Source organism: Pseudophryne corroboree, chromosome 5, assembly GCF_028390025.1.
Source record: "Pseudophryne corroboree isolate aPseCor3 chromosome 5, aPseCor3.hap2, whole genome shotgun sequence".
NCBI classification, from domain to species: domain Eukaryota; kingdom Metazoa; phylum Chordata; class Amphibia; order Anura; family Myobatrachidae; genus Pseudophryne; species Pseudophryne corroboree.
Window position 1 is genome coordinate 76,128,308 of NC_086448.1, and position 15,118 is coordinate 76,143,425.

At 44.7% G+C, this 15,118-nt stretch overlaps 1 protein-coding gene across 2 annotated transcripts in view; it reads left to right on the forward strand.

Moving 5' to 3' along the window:
* VPS50 (VPS50 subunit of EARP/GARPII complex) overlaps nucleotides 1-15,118 on the forward strand; it is a 548,228-nt gene that overhangs the window by 400,472 nt on the left and 132,638 nt on the right. For both annotated transcript variants that reach the window (XM_063921392.1, XM_063921391.1), the window contains exon 14: nucleotides 2,478-2,569. In XM_063921392.1, coding sequence (XP_063777462.1) covers nucleotides 2,478-2,569 — 92 coding nt within the window. The remainder of the gene's footprint in view (nucleotides 1-2,477; nucleotides 2,570-15,118) is intronic.

The following is a 15,118-nucleotide window of genomic DNA, read 5'->3' on the forward strand; positions in this document are numbered from 1 at the left end:
AGAGTTTATTCACTGTACGATATAGACAAGAGGTCACACGCTCTGCACTCCCACATTACCATTTTGTTTTCAAAGAATGCTAATTAGAAAGGATTTGAAGTAATGATAGGGAAAGTTAGCAATGATTAATGCAGCTGGAACTTCTTTGTATGCAGTTTTTTTGAGAAGAAAGTTTGACTTCTAAATTACTACCTTAATAGCCGCGAATTAGCGGATTTTTTGTACTTTGTGGGATGTCGCCTTAAAATAGGATGCAAAGTTCAATTATGTATACACAACAAATGTAAGAAGCAGAGTTCAAAGGTCATTTTAGTAGGTAATTCATGCACTCGGGTGTATGTAGTAACATGGGAACTACTGTTCTTCAAGGCTGATCTACTGGTCTTAAACTGGGCATACACTATACAATTATCTGGCAGATAATCTGCCAGGAAAAAAAAGCATTTTGTTTCCCCCAGCACCCTGAATGATAGCAGTTAACGGATATAAATCCCACATAATATTAGAATTTAGAGATCTCTGTTACATATAGTTGCGCAAATGTATGATTAAGTCCCCAAGCCGCGTCAAGGCCTCTCTGTATATTGTGGGTCTCTAATGCTATGGACGATTGTCATTTGCTCTCATCCACTACCAGATTTTCATTCCAACCAGCCAGATTTGGCAGATTATCTGCAAGATTGTATAGTGTATACCCAGTTTAAGGTAGAACCTTACAGATTGACAGTTCCAACATCCAATAAAATTCTTGGAACTATGGACGAATAGCAGAGAATCCCGCCATCTTGCTATTTAACTCCAGACACAGCCCGATCACTGCAAAGACTCCCAGAGGAAGACCAAATCGGTTGAAACGCGTTGGAGAATATAGGACACCCAATCCACATCAACAGACAGCGGCAAAGTGCAAGAAAAGTTCGAGAGCAACGGCGCTGACAAGTCACTGGTAAGCCACGCAGACGGACTGGCAGAAAGAGGATCCCGCAGGTGAGTCTCCGTAGTGGAGAAGTGTGTCCCAGCCGCAGGTTCCGTTCAGACCCTGCAGGCAGAGCACCCTCTCCCCCGACAACGACTAACCCGGCGCACGGAGCCAACTCACGGGGAGATCCGTAAAAGGACGAACCGAGGTAAGGCACGGACGCAGAGGGGTAAGTCAGTCCGGAGCAGCCCGGAGATCCCGCAGCCCACCCGCACCTGTGCCCCTTATCTCACGGCCGCAACGACAGTGCACCATCACTTGCCCCCAAACGTTAGAGGCACGGGACGCCGTCCTCTATTTGTAAAGAGACTTGCAAGGACAATAACAGTCCGGTTAGGACTAGGACCTTTTGATTTAATTTTCTTTAACCCATTCATCAATTTATGCCTCATTTTAGAGTCAGCATCAGTTGATAAGACTTAAAGACTCATTACCAGCCGTAGTGGTATACAGACAGAGCACCTGTGAAGAATCCATTCACAAGTGACAACATTTATGACTTATAACTCATGATCATATCTGCATTTTCCCTCATTTTCACTGTTTATTGTTATAGTGCAGACTTGCACCTTTCAAGTTTTGTTTTTCAAAGATTTCTTCTATTTTCCCTACATCAATGATCTTTATTTCCTATTTTTATTTGCCCACAGTAGCATCAAAATACTTGCTTAGGGTTATTACCATTCAATAAATATTCATTTTTTTATTCATCAATATTCGTGTTGCGCAATATTTTCATAAGCAGACACCACTGTAGGGGTTGAGCGCTGTTAGGCTTAGCAGCCACTTTGTTTGTGTAGTAGTAAGAGGGTAAGGACACCTGTTAACAAGCAGCACATCCCTAACAGTACAGATTCATCACCACAGTGCGCAGATTACCCCTGGTATTATCCACAAGGATTAATGCTGTTTAAAGGGCTCCCACGTTCAGACCACTTTAACTTGTTGATTTGTACTAAGTAAATCCGTGTGTGTTTGTTATGATGCTAGCAATCCGTATCAGACTATGGGATCTACTTAATAAGCCTTGGATGGAGATAAGGCACCAGCCAATCAGCTCCTAGCTGCCATGTTACAGGCTGTGTTTGAAAAATGACAGTTAGGATCTGGTTGGCTGGTACTTTAACTCCGTCCACTTTATCTCAATCCAAGGCTTAGTAAATAGACCCCTATATCCTAAGCAACAAAGCATAAAGGCTTTGGAGAACGGGATAGAATGAAAATAATAAAACAATAAAGCAAATGTAATGTGGTAACACATGAAGTAAGGCCTGTACAATGCAATACATTCCTATTGTCTGAAGGTGAAATCTGCACTTCAGACTTGCCACGTCTATGGTTGGCAGTGCCAGCGTCTGACCTTTGGTATTGCTATCCGCAGTAAGGCAACGTCAGGAGGGCTGTATTATTAGGAGAGTGTTAACATCATTTTACCATACAAGATACTACTAATATAACTTAATACTACTTATCTCCTTTTCTGTTCTTTTTATTTCAGATAGTAATAATGTGTCTGCGACTGAAGAGAATAATTTTGATCGTAGTTACATCAAAAAGAAGCTGGAACATGGATTGACGCGCATATGGCAGGTTGTTCACATACAGTTGTATTTACCATTCATACGTTTATAGATTATTATTATTATTATTATTATTATGTATTTCTGTATTTACATGGTATTGTACACAACAGCTACAAGTCCATTCATTGTTTTTTTGGGGGTTTTAAATGGAAAAGAAAAAGAAATGCATTAACCGTGTAGCACTGAAGCTGTATTATAACTACACAGACACACAGTCACGCAAATCTGTATTCAGGCGCGACAGTGTGACACAGAAAATGATAATATCAGTGCAACAATTGCAGTACAGCGTATCCAGGGCATCCAGGTCTTGAAATGTCATTGGGCTGATGCAGCTCATATATGTTCAGGGTTGGACTGGCCCACCGGAGCACAGGGGAATCCCCCAGTGGGCCCCACTGCTTGGGGGCCCACCTCCTCCTTGATCAGGCTGCAGACTTTGCACTTGAATTATGTATTATTCATATGTTACCCTTATACTGTATAGGACTAGGGTGTATTTTCTACAGGGCATTGCATCGCCATCGCTATGGGGTGTACACACGGAGCGATCCGTGCTTAATTACTAAGCTATCTAGACAGATCGCTTAGAAAATAGGCAAAAATTGTCCCGTGTGTATGCCCCATTAGATTTGGGTGGGGTGTGTTCAAACTGAAATCTAAATTGCAGTGTAAAATTAAAGCTACTCTACTCTGATTACTTCCTCCCACTCCTTTCTCCAAGATTTTTCACGTGCTGCTCCCTTTCTCTGGAATTCTCTACCTTTCCCCCTCACTCTCCACCTCTCTACAGGACTTCAAACGGGCTCTTAAGACCCACTTCTTTACCAAACCCAGCCAAATCTCATCCTAACCCTCTGTCCCACGATCGGTTTACCCCATCTGTGTTTGCCCCTCCCCTGTAGAATGTAAGCTCTCACGAGTAGGACCCTCTTCCCTCATGTGCTAATCCTTTTCTTACGTTAATAATCCTCAACTGGCCATATCCTGCAGTTTTTCGGCCACCTTGAAACTTATCTCTATGTCGTTTACTGGTGTAGTTATGCTTAGTTACCCTGTACTTGTCCTATATTGTCTTCAACTGTAAGTCACTGTTTTCCTGTTTTGATTATGTGCATATGTACTGTGTAATTGGGCGCTGCGGAACCCTTGTGGCGCCATATAAATAAAGGATGATAATAATAGTAAAAGCAGCCAGTATTTACCCTGCACAGAAACAATATAACCCACCCAAATCTAACTCTCTCTGCACGTTACATCTACCCCACCTGCAGTGCACATGGTTTTGCCTATTAGTGTGCTTTCTCTTACGTTCTAGAGGATGCTGGGGTCCATTTTAGTACCATGGGGTATAGACTGTTCCGCAGAAGCCTTCGGCGCTTTAAGACTTTTTAACAGTGTGAACTGGCTCCTCCCTCTATGCCCCTCCTCCAGACCTCAGTTTAGAAAATGTGCCCGGGAGACTGGATGCACACCAGTGGAGCTCTACAGAGTTCTGCTGGAAAATACTTTGTTAGGTTTTTATTTTACAGGGAAGCTGCTGGCAACAGCTTCCCTGCTTCGTGGGACTTAGGGGGGGAAGTATGAACCAACTTCTCAGTTAGTTTAATGGCTCTGCTTCCGCTGACAGGTCACCATTAGCTCCTGAAGGGTACTGAACACAGCGCAAGCATGGCCAGCGTTCACTCCCACAGCACTGCCGCCACCCCCTAACAGAGCCAGAAGTCAGAAGGCTTGTGAGTATATTACCGGAGTCCTGCAGAGAGGGGCCTTCCGGTCATCATGGCGGCATAAAGGTACCAGCGCAGCAACATGTCTCTCAGCGCAGGGTGCAGAGCGAGCGGGGGGGGGGGGGGGGCGCTATGAGGGACATGACTAATCGTTATTCTCACTGGCAAAATATACATACATGTGAGCCGCTGATGTACACTACCCCCGCCAGTATAAATATTACTGTGGCGGAACTGCGCCATTACAGGGGGCGGGGCTTCACCTCAGAATTGCTTGTAACACCCAATTGGCGCCATTTTCTCCTCACAGAGACGCCGGAGCGCTGATCCTGCAGGCTACTTCTCCTCACACATCGCTGATACAAGTACCAGGGTGTTATAGAAGGAGAGGGGAGCACATAATTTATTGAAGTCTGCGGGCTTCACATTGGATAAAAAAGCGCTGTTTTGGTATATATGTATATTCATTGTATGTAATACATATAGGGCGCGTGGTGTGGACTGACAATTCCCTCTGGGTCTTTCTGACAGACATTAGTGTAGGTCTGTCCCCATTAGCTCCCGTGTGTGAGTGGTGTGACTATACACGCGTGTAACATGTCTAGAGAAAGTTTTTCCCCAGAGGAACCCATGTTAGAGGCACAAGAGTGTTTTGAGCCTGTGTGGGTGAGAAAGCTGCAGAGTAATATGGCTAAACTAGTGAAGAAATTCTCTGAGTCTGAGAAACAGACAAAGCATTGGAGACAGTCTATGGAAGATGCTCTATTTGCTGATTGTTCCACATCATCCACTCGGGACCCCTCCAGTTCCCAGAAAAGGTCCCTGGCCCAAATTATGCAAAGGGACACTGACACAGATTCCCACACTGACGTCGACACTGGGGATTTGAGAAGGGTAGACCCCAAACTGGCTAAGAGCATTCAATGTATGATAGTCGCTATAAAAGAGTTGTTGGAATTTCCTGACACAACATCGCCACCTGAGGAAAGAGATTATTTTAAATTAAATAAAAAACAGGTGGTGACTTTTCCTCCGTCTAAGGACTTACATTTTTTGAGGAATCCTGGGCTAACCCGGAAAAGAAATTTGCTATCCCTAAAAGGTTGCGGGTAGCGTACCCTTTCCCAGAAGAGGATAGGCGTAAGTGGGAGTCACCCCCAATGATAGACACCTCAGTTTCTAGGTTGTCAAAGAAAATAATTTTGCCTGCCCCAGGGTCAGCTTCATTAAAAGAACCTGCTGACCGCAAATTAGAGACGACTTTAAAGTCCATCTATGTTGCTACGGGTACGTTACTCAGGCCCACAATTGCTTCTGCGTGAGTAGGTAACGCAGTCGAAAAGTGGGCAGATAACTTAATTGTTAATATTGACACGGTCGATAAAGATGACATGCTGCAAATTCTAGGTCATATAAAAGACTCTGCAGGTTACTTGGTTCAGGCTATGAAGGACGTAGGCTTACTAGGCTCACGTGCCTCTGCTATGGTGGTTTCAGCCCGCAGGGCACTCTGGATACGCCAATGGAATGCTGACGCAGAATCCAAAAGAAATATTGAGGCGCTCCCATACAATGTTGAGGCCCTCTTTGGAGAGAAATTAGATGCCATGATATCAACTACTACATCTGGCAAGTCAGCATTTCTGCCGTCGGCAGCTACGCCGGCTAAAAAAGTATATAATTCTCATACTATGCAGTCCTTTCGGCCCAACAAGTACAAAAAGGCTAAAAGTACCCCTTTTTTCACAGGAAAAGGTGGAAAACCTACAACACCCTCAGGCTCCCAAGAGCAGAAGTCAGCTGGGGCTCCTCTGCGGGAGTGCGATCGGGTGGGGGCACGTCTACTATTTTTCAGCCAGGTCTGGCTTCACTCAGACCTGGATCCTTGGGTTTTACAGATAATATCCCAAGGTTACAAGTTGGAATTTCAAGACCTTCCCCCATGCCGATTTTTCAAATCAGCCTTACCAGTTTCTTCTCAGTACAGCGCAAATATCCTGAACGCAATACACAAATTATGTCAAGACAAAGTAATTGCCTTTGTTTCTGCTGAACAAAGGAATCAAGGCTTTTATTCAAGCCTGTTTGTAGTACCGAAGCCGGATGGCTCGGTCAGGCCAATTTTAAACCTTAAATCTCTGAATCTTTATTTAAAAAGATTCAAATTCAAGATGGAATTCTTGAAGAGCGGTGATTTCCAGCTTGGAAGAAAAGCAATTTCTGGTGTCAGTGGACATCAAGGATGCTTACTTGCATGTCCCCATTTACCCGCCACATCAAGCATACCTGAGGTTTGCAGTTCAGGATTGCCACTTCCAATTCCAGACATTACTGTTCGGGCTCTCCACAGCTCCGAGAATATTCACCAAGGTGATGGCGGAGATGATGGTTCTCCTTCGCAAACAAGGAGTCAGCATAATTCCATATCTGGACAATCTCATAAAAGCGAGATCCAGGGACAAGCTAATCCAGAACATAGTTATCCCTGACGGTACTTCAACAGCACGGTTGGATCATCAACTTTCCAAAATCTCAGTTGGAACCGACAATGAGGTTATCATTTTTGGGAATGATACTGGACGCCGAGGTACAGAGAGTATTTCTACCGGTGGAAAAGGCTCAGGAGATCCAGAGCATGGTCAAACAACTTTTGAGACCAAGAACAGTATCAATTCATTAGTGCATTCCCCTGTTGGGGTAAATGGTAGCGGCTTACGAGGCGCTGCAATATGGCCGATTCCATGCCAGGGTCTTCCAGTGGGACCTACTGGACAAGTGGTCCGGGTCACATCTCCACATGCATCAAAAGATAATCTTGTCAGCAAAAGCCAGAATTTCGCTCCTGTGGTGGCTACAAATTTCTGACCTCCTGGAGGGACGCAGGTTCGGGATTCAGACATGGATCCTGGTGACCACGGATGCAAGTCTCCGAGGATGGGGAGCAGTCACTCAAGGCGAAAGCTTCCAAGGAAGGTGGTCAAGTCAAGAAACTCAACTTCCCATAAACATTCTGGAATTGAGAGCTGTGTACAACAGTCTGCATCAGGCGGCACACCTTCTTCAAGGTCGTCCCATACAGATCCAGTCAGACAATGTAACGGCAGTAGCTTACATAAACCGTCAAGGTGGAACAAAAAGCAGAGCGGCAATGGCAGAGGTGACAAAGATACTTCTCTTGGCAGAAAGACATGCAAAAGCTCTGTCAGCAATTTTCATTCCGGGAGTGGACAACAGGGAAGCAGACTTCCTCAGCAGACACGATCTCCATCCAGGAGAATGGGGCCTCCACCCAGAAGTCTCTGCGGAGGTTGCAAGTCGTTGGGGCGTTCCTCAAGTGGCTATGATGGCATCATGCCTCAACAAGAAGCTTCAGAAATATTATTCCAGGTCCAGAGACCCACAAGCAATAGCGATAGATGCACTGGTGACCCAGTGGGTGTTTCAGTCGGTGTATCTGTTCCCTCCACTTCCACTAATACCAAAAGTTCTCAAGATCATCAGAAGAACAAGGGTTAGAGCAATTCTCATTGCTCCAGATTGGCCAAGGAGAGCTTGGTTTACAGATCTTCAAGAGTTATTACTGGAAGATCCTCGACCTCTTCCTCTTCGCAAGGACCTGCTTCAGCAGGGGCCGTTAGTTTATCAGGACTTACAGCGGCTACGTTTGACGGCATGGCTGTTGAGCGCCAGATCCTAGCCCGTAAGGGTATTCCCAATGAAGTCATTCCCACACTTATTCTGGCCAGGAAAGGGGTAACGTCCAAACATTACCATCGTATTTGGAGAAAATATGTATCTTGGTGTGAATCCAAGAAGTCTCCTGCGGTGGAGTTTCAATTAGGATGACTTCTCCTATTTCTACAGGCGGGTGTGGATGCTGGACTGAGATTAGGATCTATCAAGGTTCAGATTTCGGCCTTGTCAGTTTTCTTTCAGAAACAATTTGCTTCTCTTCCTGAGGTCCAGACCTTCGTGAAAGGGGTTCTGCGCATCCAACCTCCCTTTGTGCCTCCTGCGGCGCCATGGGATATTAATGTGGTGTTGCAGTTCCTTAAATCAGACTAGTTTGAGCCTCCACAAGAGGTGGAGTTGAAGTTTCTCACTTGGAAAGTGAACATGCTGTTGGCCTTGGCCTCAGGCAGACGAGTGTCTGAGTTAGGAGCTCTGTCACACAAGAGTCCTTACTTAATATTTCATGAAGATAGGGCTGAACTGAGAAAACGTCAGTACTTTCTTCCAAAGGTTGTCTCTTCTTTTCATATCAACCATCCAGTGGTGGTGCCAGTGGCTTCTGACACCTCAGCCATCCCAAAGTCCTTGGATGTCGTCAGAGCGTTGAGGACTTATGTCACAAGAACGGCTAGGATAAGGAAAACAGAATCTTTGTTTGTCCTCTATGGCCCCAACAAGATTGGGGGTCCTGCTTCTAAGCAGACTATTGCGCGCTGGATCAGAGGTACCATTCAGCACGCTCAATCCACGGCAGGATTGCCGTTACCGATTTCGGTAAAAGCCCACTCTACAAGGAAAGTGGGTTTGTCCCGGGCGGCTGCCCGGGGTGTCTCGGCATTGCAATTCTGCCGAGCAGCTACTTGGTCAGGTGCAAACACGTTTGCTAAGTTTTATAAGTTTGACTCCTTAGCTGCTGACGACCTAATATTTGGTCAGTCAGTTCTGCAAGAGCATTAGCACTTTCCCGCCCGTACTGGGAGCTTTGGTATATCCCCATGGTACTCAAATGAACCCCAGCATCCTCTGGAACGTTAGAGAAAATAGGATGTTAATAACATACCGGTAAATCCTTTTCTCGCAGTCCGTAGAGGATGCTGGGCGCCCGCCCAGTGCTTCATTTTTCCTGCTAATTAACTTATGTTTAGATGTTGACAGCTGTTGCTGTTACTTTATACATGCTGGCTGGCATGAGTTATGTTAAAGGCCATGTTAGCCGACATGTTTCTTGTATATGGTGTGAGCTGGTGTGAATCTCGCCACAAGTTTTTTAGTAAATCCTCTCTCGAATATGTACGTCTCCTCGGGCACAGTTCCTATACTGAGGTCTGGAGGAGGGGCATATAGGGAGGAGCCAGTTCACACTGTTAAAAAGTCTTAAAGTTCCGAAGGCTCCTGCAGAACCGTCTATATCCCATGGTACTAAAATGGACCCCAGCATCCTCTACGGACTACAAGAAAAGGATTTACCGGTAGGTTATTAAAATCCTATTTCTTTGGTTTGCTAACAAACCTGAATAACCCCCATAGTTTGCAAAATTCAGTTTTTATGCTCTGAACAGGAAACATTGATTTAGACAACACCATAGACAAAGAATTATGCATTCAACTTTTCTCCCCACTATCTAACCCTTATTCGTTATACAGTAGAATCCACTTCTGTATTTGTTAATAAAACAAAGATGTTAAATTAAAATGAAAGTAATATATACAACCTCCTTGGAGTGACATTACATATTGGTGGTCATTCCGAGTTGATCGCTCGTTATTTTTTTTTTCGCAACGGAGCGATTAGTCGCTAATGCGCATGCGCAATGTCCGCAGTGCGACTGTGCCAAGTAAATTTGCTATTAAGTTTGGTATTTTACTCACGACATTATGAGATTTTTTCTTCGTTCTGGTGATCGTAGTGTGATTGACAGGAAGTGGGTGTTTCTGGGCGGAAACTGGCCGTTTTATGGGAGTGTGCGGAAAAACGCTGCCGTTTCTGGGAAAAACGCTGGAGTGGCTGGAGAAACGGGGGAGTGACTGGCCGAACGCTGGGTGTGTTTGTGACGTCAAACCAGGAACGAAACTGACTGAACTGATCGCAGATGCCGAGTAAGTGTCGAGCTACTCAGAAACTGCTAAGAAATTTCTATTCGCAATTTAGAGAATCTTTCGTTCGCAATTTTGCTAAGCTAAGATTCTCTCCCAGTAGGTGGTGGCTTAGCGTGTGCAATGCTGCTAAAAGCAGCTTGCGAGCGAACAACTCGGAATGAGGGCCATTGTTCTTTCGTGGAACACAGTGTTGATTTGAAAACTTATTTTAATGAGAAATACAGAACTTTTCAGTAAATATTTACTCTCTATCCCATAGTATTTAATAATTAACTACATTTTAAATGTAAACACAGTACTATTGTTTTGCCCGCAAGTCCAGCTTTTACACAGAAAGGATCTTATTTAAATAAGCTCTCAGATTAGTTTAAGACTTTTTATGAATAAAGACTATAGCATTCATTTACAAGTAGTTTAAACATTTGAGTCTCTACGGTAACTGGGGCCAAGTACGGATTTTATATTCATTGTGTAGTAATAATAGTGTTATGTTTTTTACAGTGCTATAATTACTTTTACAAGAAAAAATAAACAGTAGCGTTGGTAGTTTTAAATATAATACATTAACACATACTGTACTGAACACCACAAAAGCTGATTTATGTTTTCTTTTATGTGTTATACTGGAAAAATTAAAGCTTAACAATCTTAATTTGGACTTATGCTGGCCATACATTAGGTCGTACTAATGATACCCCCCTGTCAGCCGCCGGGCATGCGATAGATTGTACGGTACTTTTGTACCGTACAATCTATCCTACCTCCGCAATTGGCAGGGGGCCGGGATCGGCTGATCATATGTGCAGCACATATGATCAGCTGATGCGATGTACGACCCGCGGGTCGTATTCACACCCTTTAACATGCACAATGGGGGTCATTCCGAGATGACCGTAGCTGTGCTAAATTTAGCACAGCTACGATGATTCACACTGACATGCGGGGGGACGCCCAGCACAGGGCTATCCCACCCCGCATGTCAGTGTCGCCCCCACCGCCGCAGAAGTGCAAAGGCATCGCACAGTGGCGATGCCTTTGCACTTCAAGAGTAGCTCCCGACCAGCGCAGCTTTAGCGTGCTGGCCGAGAGCTACTCATCGCTCCCCGGCCCGCAGCAGCTGCATGTGACATCACGCAGCCGCTGCGGCCCACCCCCCGTTTGGTCCGGCCACGCCTGCGGTTGGCCAAATGCCGCCGTTCTGCCCCCCCCCCCTGCCCAGCGACCACCTCTGCGTGTCAATCGTAGCGGCCCGACGGCCTTTGGCCGTCTGGCATGAGCCGGCGCACTGCGGCGCCGGCTCATGCGCAGTTCTGACCCGATCGCACCGCTGCGATAGACAGCGTGTGATCCGGTCAGAATAACCCCCAATGTGCATGCAATGGGTCGAATGATAGGTCGATATCGTGTATTCGTACACGATATTGACCGAGTGTATGGCCAGCATTAGAGTACCTAGTATTTTAATTCGATTTATGCAACAATGTAAACAAATATAATTCTAGTAATACATCTTCAGGAGACAATTTGTCTGAACATTGTTCTGGTTTTTATAGGTTTTAAGACCAGGATCAGTATTATGCTAGAAAAACTATAAAAACTGAAATAATGGCCTTAAAAGGTCTCATTCACAACTAAGAATTTGTGTGACTTGTCCTCACCACTTCAGGGGTTGAAATGGGGACGGGAGAAGGGCTTTCCTAAATATCCTTAGTTCATTTGTCTAGCAGTCAGTGTGGGACCTCATGTTGGCATCTATGTACTTGTGGACACCCTCGTTTAAAAGAGGAGACTCCGCTCAATCGGGCGTATTCAATTAGCTGCATGGTTAACCCCGCGGCTGGACCTATTCAGTTAGCGGGCATTACCCCATGCGTGAATCCCCGATGGAGAACTGAACATAGCAGTGGGTTTCCGTGCTGCAATCCTGATTTTAGGCGCCGGAAAAAGGCTATTAAAAGCCTTTCCCCGCGCTGCTGGGATTTCAGCTGTCAATTAGCCGCGGGGTAAACCCATCGGCTAATTGAATATGCCTAAATGTGTTTGCTTAGTAGTTAATTTCTGATCAACACATCACAATAAGACACTACTACAGAAATCATTAAGAGATGGGGGTGGGAGTCCTAATGCCAAGAACTCGCCCACCCTGGCATCAATAAACACTTGGATCCCCTGATTTAATGCGGGATGTAATTCTATAATGGTTGGTGTTGATCTGTTATGGGATGTTTACGCATCCTCCCCTCCCCCCTCCCCCCCCCCCCCCCAAAAAAAAAGCATCATAATTGTCATGTGCAGAATCCATGTTTTGCGGCTATGGAAAGGGAAATTAATGTCTGGCGTAACTATAGCTGATACTCACATGGAAGCAGCAGTGACAGCACTAATATGGTAATGCAGCAGGCGATGCCATGCCAAGCTACATCCAAGGACACAGTATCTGATCTTTGGGGCACGCACGCCGCCCGTCGTAGAGGCCAGGACATCTCTGTGCAATGACGGAGACCCCTGGCCTATTCCCTCCCTCTAAATAACAGCGACACGCCTCCTTTTTCACACACGGAGCCTATAGCTGCCCCCAAATGGCATCAGACTGTCAGTCATTGGCCCTGCATCCTGTGTCGCAGGACCCATTCGCCCACGCGCAGGAAGCGTCCTGTGCATGCGCAAGGCGCACCTCCAGCCACAACTGAATCAGTCCCTCTCTCATTCCCGAACTCTTGGTCCTGTTAAGGAGATCTGAAGAATTTACACGCTGAGGGACTGATACTGATTTGGAAGAACAGCACACACAAAAAACCCAGCAAGCAACTGTACGCCTTGGTAAAACCATGCTGCACTGCAGGTGAGGCAGATGTAACGTGTGCAGAGAGAGTTAGATTTGGGTGAGGAGTGTACAAACCAAAATTCTAAATTGTAGTGTAACAATAAAGCTGTCTGACATTTGTGGGCTGCATGCAAAATCCGACAGTATTTACCCTGTGCAGAAAAATATAAATGAATTTGCTCCCCTTGCCTTGAAGCCTGGTTTGTTCCACATACAAAAGTACTTTTTTTTTTTTTTTTTGGCTTTAATTCCAAATCGGAATCGGGCCCTGAGCTAGATATTGTTCAGTGTGTACGGGTGTACACCGATCCGGTGATTGCTCTGTTGTATCGGAGCGTTTATCACAGCTGTAGGTTCAGCAGCTGTACAGACAGTGGCTCTGCACAAATTGTCGTGCACTTGGTGACCCTTTTTGGACAGTGGGAGATATCCTGTAATTATATCACTGTGGGGTAAATTTACTAAGGTGGGAGATTTTTAGAACTGGTGATGTTGCCCATGGCAACCAATCAGATTCTACTTACCATTTATCTAGCTTGCTTCTAGCAGATAATAGATATAATCTGATTGGTTGCTATGGGCAACATCACCAGTTCTAAAAAATCTCCCACCTTAGTAAATTTACCCCTGTGATTGTTTCTGACACGTGGATCAAAAGACTGTCCTGTAGCGAGGGAATCTGTGGAAGTTAGGTTGTGAAAAACATTGCTTTACTCTGTGTCAAGATGAACCTTTACATGTAAAATAAATAGCAGATAATGGTGGTAATGATGTTTGTCAGTTCCTCGCCTCCTGCCGCGCATCTGTCAGAGCCATCTTATTGAAGTGTTCACAGTGAGCAGGTTTTAACAGGTCTTTTCTTAGGCGACACTTGGGTGAGAATAATGTTAATCTAGAACAGTATAGCTGTTACGCAATTTCGAGAGACATGAATCACACAGTTAGGTTTGCAAAATATATTAATACCAATCTCTTCATTTCTGTGTACGTATCGGCCGTATACTGTGGAGACAGCCATTTTGTGCGTCTGGCAAAAATTCATTAGACTTCATCCTATCGATTCATGAGCAACCGGTGACGACATAATAGACTAAGGTCTCATTGTGTTCTCGTTGTGTTTTGTTTTAGTGACACTAATTAATGACATATATGACATATACAATACAAATAATGACACTAATTACCAGTCTGATTAATAGATTGCACACTAGAGAATGGAATCACCAAATAGTTGCCTTCACTTCGAGTCCTATAGCATTGATAGGCTGCAATCTCATGAATAAAACCTCCGTCCTAAAATGTCTTCCTGTTCACTGTGTGCAGTTGATGGGTGTACAAGTTTTGATTCCTTATTTGAGACAAGGAACCATATTTAATCCTCTGACAATATTTTGGGGATTTAGCTGTGAGATGTAAAGCTGTAATGTCTCTTTTAAAGGTGAAACCATCCCGACTCTCGCAATTAAAACGGCAAAGCATCAGCACTTCCTGCAGGCTATTACTTTTGGCCCAGGTGTCAAAACCAGCATGTCATTGGCCTTTGCCTTGTATAAGTAAAACAAATGAAACTTTTGTTCCACATAGATTTTTATTTAATTATTTTGGGGCATCTGAGTTTCCTTAGCAGTCTTCATACACATCTTCTACAAATTTCCATTCACAATCTACCTTGAGGGAAAACTGTTATGGCTGCCAAACACAGACGCTCAATGTGTGAAGTAATGATTGGGGTGCCAATGAACAGGGAGGGTGTTATGGGTAACATAGAAACATAGAATTTGTCGGCAGATAAGAACCACTTGGCCCATCTAGTCTGCCCCTTTTTTTTTTTTCTTTTACATTATTTTTATCTCTAACCTTATTTGATCCTTATTTCTTTGTAAGGATATCCTTATGTCTATCCCATGCATGTTTAAATTGCTCTACTGTCTTAGCCTCTACCACCTCTGATGGGAGGTTATTCCACTTGTCCACTACCCTTTCTGTGAAATAATTTTTCCGCAAATTTCCCCTCAACCTCCCCCCCTCCAGCCTCAGTGCATGTCCTCGTGTCCTATTGCTTCTCTTCATTTGGAGAATGTTTCCCTCCTGGACTTTGTTAAAACCCTTGATATATTTGAAAGTTTCTATCATGTCCCCCCTTTCCCTTCTCTGCTCCAAACTATACATATTG